Source organism: Dipodomys merriami, unplaced genomic scaffold (assembly GCF_024711535.1).
Source record: "Dipodomys merriami isolate MVZ:Mamm:240054 unplaced genomic scaffold, mDipMer1.0.p SCAF_3, whole genome shotgun sequence".
Taxonomy (NCBI): Eukaryota; Metazoa; Chordata; class Mammalia; order Rodentia; family Heteromyidae; genus Dipodomys; species Dipodomys merriami.
This window is the reverse complement of record NW_027204492.1, coordinates 65,665,096-65,678,515: the sequence shown is the minus strand read 5'-3', so window position 1 is coordinate 65,678,515 and position 13,420 is coordinate 65,665,096. Positions and strand designations below refer to the sequence as shown.

General features: G+C 35.5%; 1 protein-coding gene across 1 annotated transcript; it reads left to right on the top strand.

Moving 5' to 3' along the window:
- Nucleotides 1-426: 426 nt before the first annotated feature.
- Spin4 (spindlin family member 4) lies at nucleotides 427-2,394 on the top strand. The gene has a single exon (XM_070039085.1). It carries the CDS (start codon nucleotides 849-851, stop codon nucleotides 1,596-1,598), a length of 750 nt encoding a protein of 249 aa, XP_069895186.1. The 5' UTR covers nucleotides 427-848; the 3' UTR covers nucleotides 1,599-2,394.
- The last annotated feature ends 11,026 nt before the right edge of the window (nucleotides 2,395-13,420 follow it).

Here is a 13,420-nt window from a genome sequence, read left to right as displayed (position 1 = left end):
AAGATGGTGGACTGTGCATAAGCTTTTTCTTCTCTGAAAGAAAATAATTTGTACATTCCCCCCCTTCTCTCTCTCTTTCTTTGAATCTTTTCTACTCTCTTTGAATTCTTTTTGAAAGCTTGTGAAGAATTCCTGAAAGATAGAAAGCAGATGGAACTGCTGTCGATGAAGCTGTAGGGCAGCAGGCAGGCAGAGATCGAGAGGAAGGCAGCCTGGTCGACTGGCTAGGGTTTGAAAGAAGCAGTCTCGGAGAAACTAAATAAAAGAGAGTGTCTGTGTCCCTGCAGCGGCCCGCCGAGCGGAAGGCGAGATGGTAGAGGCGGGGCCGACGTGCAGGCGGGCTCTGAGGAGGCGGGTTCCCAAAGCTGCAAAAACCGCGGTTCCCCAGATGGGCCAAACAGGCTAGCACTGCGAAGGCCAGGCCGCGCTGATTGCTGAGACACCGCTGCCGGCACCTCTTTGCTTTTGTAGTGAAGTTGCTTATCTCCTGCTTCTCTTCCCAGTGGACTCCTCTGTTGCCGGGTCGCCGCCGCCACCACATCAACAACAGCTAAGTGGCCGATTTGGAATTGGGAGTCGGGGAAAGGCGCCAGGCGCGGACCGCGAGCCCGCCATCTCTCTGCAGCTATCCTTGCTGCCGTCTCCCCTCCCGGGTGGACACTATCGAGAGGCAAAAAGCTGCCCCAGTGCGTAGCAAGCGCATTTCTGTCTAGAGACTGAGAGTGGAATAGGGAAGAGCGATCTGGTCCCTGAAACCGCGAACGAAAAAGATTCCATATTCGAAAGTGTTCACTTTTTGTCAGCTTCACCAAACAAGCGGCAGTTTTGCCTAAACCTTCTGCCGAGCCATGTCTCCTCCGACTGTGCCTCCAACCGGTGTGGATGGTGTGTCTGCATACCTGATGAAGAAAAGGCACACTCACAGAAAGCAGCGGCGCAAGCCCACTTTCCTCACTCGTAGGAACATCGTGGGCTGTCGCATTCAACACGGCTGGAAAGAAGGCAATGAGCCAGTGGAGCAGTGGAAGGGCACTGTGCTGGAGCAGGTTTCCGTGAAGCCCACTCTGTACATTATTAAATACGATGGCAAAGACAGTGTGTATGGACTGGAACTGCATCGTGACAAGAGAGTTTTAGCGCTTGAAATTCTCCCTGAGAGAGTGCCATCTCCTCGCATAGATTCGCGCCTAGCTGATTCCCTGATTGGGAAGGCAGTGGAGCATGTGTTTGAAGGAGAGCACGGTACGAAAGATGAATGGAAGGGCATGGTACTAGCGCGAGCCCCAGTGATGGATACTTGGTTTTACATCACCTACGAGAAAGATCCGGTTCTTTATATGTACACCCTGCTGGATGACTACAAAGACGGAGACCTGCGCATCATTCCAGACTCCAACTACTACTTCCCTACAGCAGAACAGGAGCCAGGAGAAGTGGTCGACAGTCTCGTGGGCAAGCAGGTTGAACACGCCAAAGATGATGGATCCAAGAGAACTGGCATTTTCATCCACCAAGTAGTGGCCAAACCGTCTGTCTACTTCATCAAGTTTGATGATGATATTCACATTTACGTTTATGGTTTGGTGAAAACCCCGTAAGTTCATTATGCTCTTTGCAAATAAAGTTGGGAAACAATTAGATATAAAATATTTTGTGTTCGAATTGTGAACCTTGAGAATAATTTTGGGTCTCGAAATTTATGCATGTGAGTAAATCTTACTGTGCCTCCAAATCTTCACGGACTATGTCCGCAATTTGGTCTCAAATATACAATTGGTACTTTTGATATTGCTTTGTTCTGTAATTGGAAATTTAAATTAGATGCTAATAGAAAATTAAAAAGTTCACAACCAAAGGAACAACGAAAAACTAGAATAATTCCAGAACATGTCCTCCTCCATTTTTGCCTTCTCCCTTCTTCCCAGGTTTGAGAACATAATGTATGTCTCTGCATGTTTTCTCTGTCCTCATATGCACATTTTTTGTACTTTCTGTAATATTGACAAGTCAGATGACATCTTTTCTGATCAGTAGCCATAGTTGATCACGTTTGCTCTTTCCATCACTCTCACTCACATTCTTCCTGTAACAGCTGCAACACAGTACATGTAGACTTGCCAAAAAGTGTTTGAACATTCTTCTATGGATTGTAATGCATTTCCTTTTTATTTTCTAACTGTGACATTGCTGAAAATATATGTGCTTCTATTTCTCCTGATTGTATTCGTGAAAATGCTAAGTCAGTATGTGTTTAATTTTCAGGAATATTACAAGTTGCTAGCATCCTGTTCAGCATTTTTAATGCTTGAAAACGTGAAAGACAATTACACAGTTTCGCTTATAACTTTGTCATTTACCTGACTTCAATGAACATTTCTTTCTTGTACTTGGACTCTTCAGTGCTTTGCCAATTCCTATTCGTTTAGCTAATTTTTCTTACAAATTTGTAGAAATTTTTACTATAAAGTTTATTTAATCCTTGTAGCTCATGTGGTAAAATTTTCCATTTTATCATTAATTTTGACTTTATTGATGATATATTTCCCTTTATAATTAAAAAATTAGGTAGATCACTAATTCTTATATTCCATTAGCTTTCATATCTATTTCAGATGGATGCTCTATCAGCCATTTACACCATTATTAAACTGAATTTTTCTTAATATTTTTTAGTACTTTTAAAGTTTGTGTTCAATCATTTAAGGCACCAATCCCTATGAAACTTATTTTGTACATAATGAAACATAGAAATTCAACTCTATATTCTATATACATTGGCTAGCCAATTGTATGATTTTATTCCCTTTTTTCAATTATATTTTTATTATCTTTAAGTAGTTGTACAAAGGAGTTAACATTCAACAAATGAGTTTATTAATAAAAGGCATCTTGATTGGTGTCACCCCTTCCATCATTTTCCTCATCCCTCCCAACCCAACATCTCCCCCCCCATTTTCTTAATTTTGTAAGATATGCATTAATTATAATGATTGCATTTTATCCCCCTTTCCTTTCTTTATTCCTTTACTCCTCCCCTCTACCTCCCCCTATACCTTTCAAATACCAGTTTTCTGGTATTCATTTTTATTGGACTGTGAGTTCATTTTTCTAAGGAACTTATGTTTTAATTTTTTTTAATCACCCAATTTAAAATTTCTGAGCCAATATTATACACTTTTAAGTATTGTAAATGACCATAAAATTTAGAGTTTAGTAAAGCAAGTTCTGTTTTAGTTTTTTCATATAATTTGTGATCTATGTTCTTTTAATGAAAATTGAGAGCATTTTTTTAACATTTAAAAGGAGTCTAACACCGTAATTAGAATTACGTTAAAACTTAACCTTCCTCTTTAGAGGATTACTTAGTAACATTAAGTTTTAGCACTTACAAATACTCCTTAATACTCGAGAGTTTTGGTATATCACTGAAAGCTTTCAGTCTTGTTTTGATATTTTTCCTATAGATTTTCAGATGTAATCAAATTTATTTTTAAATATTATAACAGTTTTTGTATCTTGACATCTATCATTTGGATGGTTTTTTCTTTTCATATGTAAATTGTTATTTTTGGCAATGAAGGCAATCTATAGATTTTATATTTTTATCTCTTACCTAATGTGTTTATTTAATCTTCCAAATTACAGTGAGTTTAAAAACAGAATATTTTGGACTTTCTAGATACACAGTCAATTAACATGTAAATAAAGTCACTGTTTTTTCTAATGTTTATACTGATTATTATTATATAAAAATAGCTGGATTTTGCCAGAACAACATTATATAATGAAGCTGGCATACTTGCTTGCCCTATTTTTTAATTTTCATGCACATGACTTTTAGTATTTCATAAGCATCATATTTGCTGTTATTCATACTTGTTAATACATTTAGGAGTTTCTTATATTCCTATTTTACAGTGTTATTACTAGAATTGGCTCCTGTATTTTTATCAAATATCTTTTCAGTGTGTACTATTAACATTTTATGTTTTTTCTCCTTTAATTTGTTGATGCAATGAATTAGAATATTACCTATTTGATGTTTCACACATTTCTGCAGTAAATCTGCAGGGAAAATCTTTTGCTACATTGTTGGATTTCATTTACTTACATTTCATTTACGATTGTTTTATTTTCATTCCCAGGTAAAATTGTGTTTTTTGGTATGCTGTCTTAATCGAGTATTGTCCTTAAAGTTGTGCTAGCTTCAAAATATATATGATTTGGTAAGGTTTCATTTTTTCCCACTGTTCTGAAGTGTTTTAAATAGCATTAGAATTGTTATTAAAAATAGCTAGTACTAAATTGTCAAGCAGTAATTCCACTAATTCAGGTGATGTGTGTGTGTGTGTGTGTGTGTGTGTGTGTGTGTGTGTGTGTGTGTGTGTGTGTGTTTTATAGGGCTTGAACTCAGTGCCTCATCCTCTTATTTGTCTTTCTGATTCATAGCTGGTATTCTACCACTTGAGCATTTTTGCTACTTAATTGGAGATGGAATCTTGTGGACTTCTCTGCCTGGGTTGGCCTTAAACCCTGATCTTCAAATCTCAGCTTCCTAAATAGCTAGAATTAGGAACAACTAGCTTTTAGTGACACTTTTTTTCTCCCCTCCCAGACCAGGTGACACTTTGATTTTGGATTTTTAATCATTTTTTTGATTTATTTTTCAGTGGAACTTGATTAATTCAAGCTTTTTGTTTAAAGAAACAATATGTATTCTGTATCAAATATAAACTTCAAATTTGTCTCTATCATCTAGCTTATTAATTGTATTATTCAGATGTTTTATGTCCATGTGTATTTTATACAAATGAGAACTGACGATTTCTGAAAATGCTTTAATAAAATTATTACCTATAATGTTTTAAAGTTCCTTTGTATGTATTAAAAATTAGACCAAAATATACATTATAAGTGATATGCCATCTATTTACCACCACACCAAACTGACAAATGTCACTTGTATAGAGATAAAACCTATCATGCATTTAGTATATGAATCTTGTCCATGTTCAGTACATAAAATGATAACTAATAGTAGTATCAATTTCTGTGTTTTAAAAAAGTTTCCACATGACATTATTTTTTATGTATTTATTTTGGTAGTTTTTTTCTTTTATTGAGACAAGTCTCCATAGTTCTTACTGGATATAGAATGTACTATGTAATCCAGCTTAGACTCAAACTTGTGATCCTCCTTCCTCAGCTTTTCTAGCAAATCAACTTCAAAACATGTGGAATTTATTTTAGTTTTTGTTGTATGGATATTTTTCAGCTGGAAAAAATGATTCAATCATAACAATAGCATTAATTTTTATTAATTTTTATTACTATAATGATGTTGTACCGGGGGGTTGCTGCTTCGTGAGGCAATGAGCAATGTTCCTCCTTCCTTCATAGTCTCCCAGTTTTTTCCTCCTGTCACCACCCACAAGTTGTATAGTTCATTTTCAACATAGTGTCAGGTGAGTATCATTGCTGCATTTGTGCACCCTTTGCTCCTCCATTACTGTGCCTCCCACCCAGCAGTAGCTTTTAAATAGTAATTGCTATTCATTTCTGATACTCCTGACACTTTGGCTCTGCTCAACCGTAGCCTTGGGGACTGAATGAGAAAAGAATCTCAATTCATATAAAATTTGCATTTTGGCGATAAAGAGGCATATATGCATACCCACCTTCCTCCAAAGTCTAAACAGGACACAAACCTTATACTTGTATACTAGAATTGTTACACTTTCTGACACCCAGGGGATGTCAGCCTAAATCTAAATTCCTAGATCTATTTCAAAAAGTTGAGAGATAGTAGTGCACAAAAAATTTCTGCCTTAGGCAACAACTCTTATCTCCATCACCTATCTATGCTATCCCATTAGTCTCCAAATCATGAACTACATGTTAAATCATTTCCCTGGCCTAGGGCCTGGAGATCCTGCTTCCTTAGTTCATACATCCTAAGGAATGAAGGAAGACAGCAATCATCACTCTTACGGCTTTGGTCCATTGACTTTATATTGTGTCATAGTGATTTGGGGATATACCAAAACCAAAAGCTATACTTTTGCTTCGTTTTGTTTTGTTTTCTGGCAGTGGGGCTTAAACTCTGGGCATCATAGTTTTGCATGGTTATTTTGCTCAAAGTAGCACTCTAGCACTTGAGCCATTCTTCCAGTTCTGGTTTTTTTTTTTCTGTTTAATTGGAAATAGCATTGTCATGGACATTTCTGCCCAAGTTGGCTTCAAATCATGATCTTCAGATCTCAAGCTTCTGAGTAGAATTACAGGGGTGAGCCACCAGAGCCCAACTAGAGAAAGTTTTAAGTCTGGTTCTAACTCTGGTTTAGTGATCAAGGATATAATAGTGCGCTAATGGGAAGAATATACAAAAATGTAGACTATTGTGTTCACCAGCTAGGCCTTTACTTGAAACTTTCTTGGCTCATGGACTAGAACCAAATTTCATATTATTCCATTTTAATATAATGTATACATATATGTATATATATAACCATATATTCACACATACATACACATATCTCACCAACTTCCCTTGCATAAGAGGGAAGTTCAATTTTTAATAGGCATCAAACCAAACTGTCAAGATTTCTATTGTCTTGAAGCTTGCTTCCCTTTGTGTGTGTGTGTGCGTGCATGTGTGTGTGTGTGTGTGTGTGTGTGTGTGTGTGTGTGTTTGTGTGTGTGCCCGTGCATGCCAGTCAGAGGGCTTGAACTAGGGGCCTGGATGCTGTCTTTGAACACTTTTGCTTAAGGCTAGCACTCTACCACTTGAGACACAGCTCCATTTATTGCTTTTTGGTCGTTTATTGGAGATAAGAGTATCATGGACTTTCCTGCCCAGGCTGGCTTTGAACCACGATCCTCAGATCTTAGTTTCCTGAATGGCTAGGATTACAAGTGTGAGCCACTGGCTCCCAGAATTAGCTTATATCCTATTAGAATGAGTTAGTAATCACTTCTTCACATTTACCCAGTCTAGATTCAGATCATACATGTTTATAAGGTGATTCATAATTCTCTCATATATAGGCTGAGCCAATGAGAAGCTGTACAGTATTTCTGAAAGTATTTTCTGAGGGGAAAAAGAAACAAGTCTTCACTCTGATAATATTGAAACATACCATAATAGGTGAAAGCAGATTATTTTTTTCTTCCCAGCACATTGTATGTCTATACTAGGTTGTAATAATTGGTTTACAATAAAGGAAATAAACAGTGAAAAGACAAACTAGATCTTGGGTGTGCTTCAGAATAGCCATTACTTGAATAGAAACTTGAATGAAGTGAGAAATTACATCATGCTCCTGATGCCTTGAGATAGAATGTGCCTTGCCAGAGGCTGAAATGAACAAGGATGAGACAGAGAGATTGACTCGGAAACTGAGTTATGTACCAGAATTTTGTACAGTCATGTGGACTACTAATAGGCACTTAGATTTTATCTGAAGGAGATGGGAAGATAATAGTATTATCCAGAAATGTCATAATTATCTTATCTCACTCATTTAATAATAAGAATTGAAATGCCTCTTTTATGATCTGGTAAGATCTTATTTGTGTTCCATCTATGTTTTCCCATTGGTCTATGTGTCTTTTTATTTGCACTTTAGGATACCTGGAGAGCTCAGTACAGCAGATATGTTAATACTCGGTATTTGTCAGCCAGTAGTTATTCTACCACCTGGATTTGAAGTCATAATAAACATTCATATTTCTAAAACTCTGGAGTTTCACAGTATTTCATTGAATGAGATGGGGAAAGTGTTAATGCAAAACATCCTAGCTGGGAGATTTGTAATTTAATATTTTTAAAATAATTTTAGAAACGATCAGGGGTATTGTGAGAAGGAACCAATATTAATTGTTTAATTTTATAGAAAATGGCTACATAGCAATCAGACACTTTTAGGATTAGGAAGTTATCTGCAGAAACCGAAAAGTTAAGGTATGAGAAGGTCAAGAAAAGCAAACAGAGACTAAGTACTAAATCAGTAAATATAGATATAAAAAGTTATTTTTTATTGTGTTTGAACAACTCAACTAAAGGATGTAATATGGTATGATTATTGTAGTCTACTTTGATATAACCTTCTCTAAAACAGATGAAAGTTTATCTGTAAATTAGTTGAGACTTAACACTAAACTACACATCACTTACATTTCTGGGTTTGTGTGTGTGTGTGTATGTGTGTGTGTCTGAGTCTGTGTGTGTGTTTGTGTGCCTGTGTGTCTGTGTGTCCATGTGTTTTGTGTGTCTGCCAGTACTTGGCCTTGAACACAAGGCCTCAAACTTTTCTTTGGATTTTTCCTTCAAGGATGGCATTCTAACAACTGTACAACACCTCAACTTCCAGGTCTTTGTGGGATCATTGGAAGTAAAATTTTCATGGAGTTTTCTGCCTGATCTGGCTTCAGATTGTGATCTTCAGTTCTTATCCTCCTGAATATCTAGAATTAGAGATGTTAGCTACTAGTGCCCAATTATGTTTTTTGAATATAGAAAGAATCCAAATTTCTTTACCTTCACCAAATTCCATATGCATCACTTGTTTTGTCATTAAATATTTATAATGTTAAGCAGGTAAATTCATTTTAAAGGCAGGAATAATCACCAAGGAAAGCTACACAGGAGTTCCTAAAAAATTATCCTTGCTGTAATGGTTTTATTAGTAGTCATTTATAGATAATAAAATGTGGAAAATTGGTTTTTTAGGTGCAAGACTGGGATCCCATGAAGCAAACATATTGTACTTATACTCTCAGTAGACTTCAAACCAATAGCAATGATAAGAGATGAATATGAAATGTTGCAAAATAAGGTGAAAACAATGTGATGACTAGATTTTAGAGGATATATTCTGTCAATCCTGGTATTAGGCAATGGGCAGTGGGGGTGGGGGCAGGGCAGGGGGGAGGAGACACACCAAGAGTCAATTCCACAGAAGATTTTCATTGTATCAAACAAGCAAAGGAGTTTCTAAGTTGATTTTTTTAGCCCTGATATGGAAAATAATATGTTTTTATTTCATTAAAGTGCAATTACACACAATAAAATATACAGATATTATGTATATAACAGTGACTAAATTTCCCAGGTTTCCATCTCTTTTTGATAAAAAGAAAAATGTACAATAAATAAAAAGCTTAGTTCTTTTGTGGTTAGTAAAGACATTTTACATGATTCAAGGCTTTTAAAATTTATAGAGAATACAATCACTGTATTTGTCCACATTTTCTCCCTCCATTCAATGCATCTGCTGTCCTCCTACTCCCCATCCACCCCCATGTTTCAGCTTCCTGGTATTCATTTTGTTAAATGATTCTTTATTTGTTTAGAAGAGTTATACAATTGGACTCCTCCCCTAAGTATGATATCCTTTAGTCATGTATGTTTGTATTTCAGTTCTAACTTATACATGTGAATAAATATGCAGCAATGAACATGGATGTGCATGTTTCTTTACTGTATCTTGACTTGGAATATTCTGGGTAGATGCCAAAGTATAGGATCTCTGGATCATAAAGTAGTAATATGTTCAGTTTTTGGAGAAATCTCCAAACCACTTTCCAGAGTGGTTACACCAGTTTACATTCCCACCAACAGTGTAATAGGGTTCCTTTTCTCCCAGGTCAACATTTGTTGCCAGTCTTACTGGAGTGGTATGGAATCTCAGTGTTTGTTTTTTTTTTTTTTTTTGTTTTGTTTTGTTTTTGGTCACAGGGCTTTAACTCAGGGCCTGTGTACTGCCTCTGAGCTTTTTTGTTCAAGGCTAGTACTCTACCACTTTGAGCCACAGCTCCATGTCTGGTTTTCAAGTGGTTAATTGGACGTGAGTCTCAAAGCATTTCTTGCCTAGGCTAGATCTGAACTGTGATCCTCAGATCTCAGCCTCCTGAGTAGCTAGGATTACAGGTGTGAGCCACCAGTGACTAGCTCTCAATTTTGTTTCAATTTACATTTCTTTCATGACCAGGGATGTTGAGCATTTCCTCATGAGTTTATTGACTATTTTTCTTTTTGCATTTTAAAATTATTTTTAAGTCGCTGTACAAGGTTTATTGACTATTCTTGCTTCTTCTGCGAAGTCTCTACTTAGCTTCTTCATTCATTTATTAATTGGTTTATTAGATTTGAGGGTTTAGTTTCTTGAGCATCTTTAAATGGTTTTGAAATTTATTCTGGATATTAAGCTCTTGTTTGATGTATGTCTGGTAAAGATCTACTCCCATTCTGTAGGCTATCTTTTTAACATCGTAACTATGTCTTGTACTGTACAGGAACTTTTTTCCTTGATATAATCCCTTCAGTTTGCTGAGCCTCTGGAACTTTACTCAGAAAGTTCCTGCCTCTGTCAATAAGTTTTAATGTTTCACCTACTCTTTTTTATAGTAGTTGCAAGATCAAATTCAAAGTCTTTGATCCATTTTGAGTTGATATTAGTGCAAGGTGACAGATAGGGATCCAATATCAGTCTTCTACATATGGATCTCTAGTTTTCTCAACACCATTTGTTGAAGAAGTTTTTTCCCCCAACATTTATTTTTGCTCCCTTGTCAAATATCAGATGACTATATTTATTGTTTCTAAGTTTTCTAGTCTATTATATTGATCTTTAGGCCATATACATCTATATATATATCATATCAACAAAATGATAGTCAAAAGAACATGGACATCTCAATTGACACAGAAAATGGATTTGATATAAAAAAGCAAACAAAATTCTGAACAAATTAATATGACTATTTACTGGAAACCAGCAATAACAATTATTTTAATGAAGGTAAAAGCTAAAAGATTGATTTCACAATACTGAAATAGGGGCTGGGAAGGTAGCTCAGTCGTAGAGTGCTTGTCTTGCATGCATGAGGCCTTGGGTTCGAATCTTCAGCACCACATGAGCAGAAAAATCTAGAAGTGGCACTGTGGCTCAAATGGTAGAGCGCTAGCCTTGAGCTGAAGAGCTGAGGGACAGTGCCCAGGTCCAGAGTTTAGGTCCCACAAATGATAAAAAAAAAGACCCTGAAATAATAGAAAATTATTCATTTTACCATTTTTATGGTAAAAAATCAATCAGATCAATTATGCAAGAGAAAGAAATAAAAGGCATCTAAATTAGAATATGGTGTCACATTTTCACTGTTAAAAGTTATCATCCATAGAAATGGATGGATACAGTGTGAACAATGCAGCAGTGGTACTCACTAGACACTATGTAGAAAATGAACTATACAACTTGTGGGTGGAGATGAGAAGAAAAATGGAGAAAGCAAGGGAAGGGGTAACATTGTCCAAAAAAATGTACTCTTTACCTGACTTATGTAACTGTAACTTCTTTGCAAATCACCTTTGTAATAACAATAAATATTAAATTAAAAGAAATCGCCATCATCTTATATATCTGAAACTCATAATACCACTAAAGCTTATTAGAACTAAAAAAATGAATGTACAATTTCAGTATACAAAATCAACACTCCAGGACAGTAAATAATGCTGTTTGAAAATATCTAGTTACCTGAAATAAAAACGAAGAAAACGATCCCATTTATATAAGCTGCACAAAAAATAATATTGAGGAATAAAATGAACTCCGAATGACAAATTATAAAAGCAAATTGATAAAACATGGATGAATGGCAGTGAAGAAGGTGAAAAAGCATGCAAAGACATCCAATGTACATCATATGAAAAAATCAATATTGTTAAAATGTCCACATTACTGAAAGGTTTATTATATAGTCAATGCAATTTTTTAAATAAAAATACCTATTCATAGGACTAGAAAAAATTATGAAACTTACATTGAGCTTGAAAAATCTCAATGTTTTATTCAAGGATATTTTTGAGCAAAAATAATTAAGCAGACTTCAAAACACTACCTGACTTAATAACACAAAACAAATTTATGCTTACTAATACAGCATGGTATTGGAATAAAAACAAAGACAAAGACAAATAGGATAGAATAGACACACTAAAAATAAACCCACATATTTACAGACTACTATTTTTTGCAAGACTCCAAAAGCACAGCAAACAAAAGCAAAAATAGACATAGTATTAAAGAAAAGTTAATAAAAAAAACTGTCAAAGCAAAGGAAACAACAGTGAAAAAAGAGGCAATGTTCAGAACAGAAAAAATTATTTGGAAATATAATTATGACTAAAGGTTTGAATCTACACCATATAAAGAATGTCATAAGTTTGATAGTAAAACCATACAATGAAAAGTTTAAATAGGCAATAGAACTAAATAGTAATTTATTACAAAGAGAGAGAAAGAAGTAGTGTACAAATTTTTTTAAAGGGATCAAAAAAACCAAAAGGAATCAATATCATGCATGATTGGGGAAATGACAATCACAGAAATGCCTATCATCCCAAACAAAAAAGGGTCACTTTAGCCAGGAGCCGGTGGCTCACGCCTGTAATACTAGCTACTCAGGAGGCTGAGATCTGAGGATCGTGGTTCAAAGCCAGCCCGGGCAGGAAAATTCCATGAAACTCTTACCTCCAATAAACCACCAGAAAACTGGGAGTGGCGCTGTAGTTCAAGTAGTAGTGTGCTAGCCTTGAGCTGAAGAGCTGAGGGCCAGCTCAGGCCAGAGTTCAAGCCCCACAAGCGACCAAAAAAAAAGTCACTTTCTTTCTTTATTTTTTAATATATATATATATATATATATTTTATTGTAAAGATTCTGTATAGAGGGGTTACAGTTACATGGTCACTTCCATTCTGTTGGTAGGAATGTAATTCAGTACAGTCGTTATAGAAAACAGTACTAAGATTCCTCAAAAAATTAAAAATGGTACTACTGTATGATCCAGTAATCACAATGCTGTGTATATATGCAAAGGCAATAAGTATGTTGATTCCATGTTCATTGTTGAACCACTCATAGTAGTGCAGAAGAGGTAAAAACCTATGTGTTCCACCAACTGGAGGATAGATAAAGAAAACATAGTTTATATATTAAATGGAATGCTATTCAGCTATTAAAAAGAAATGGGTTCCATTATTTATAGTAACATGGATAGTGCTGGAGATTATTATGTTTAATGAAGAAATTCAGGCACAAATGACAAATCACATAATATCGTTCATTTTGGAATCCAAAAGAGTATAGAATTTGACAGTAAAAACGGGTTTCGTAGATTCCAGGGAGTATAGGTATGTAGAGTAGAGAAGGGTTGATAAATAACTACTATTACAATTTTCTATTAGGAAAAACTTCTGATATGTTGTTTCAAAGTAGGGTTACTATATACAAGTATTTCCAGTTCAAAAGCTAAAATAATGGGCTTTGAAAAATTTCCCAAGAAAGAAATAACAAATGTTTGAGGAGAGACACTTTTACCCTTATTTAAATAATGTATATACAAGATATAATATGTGTG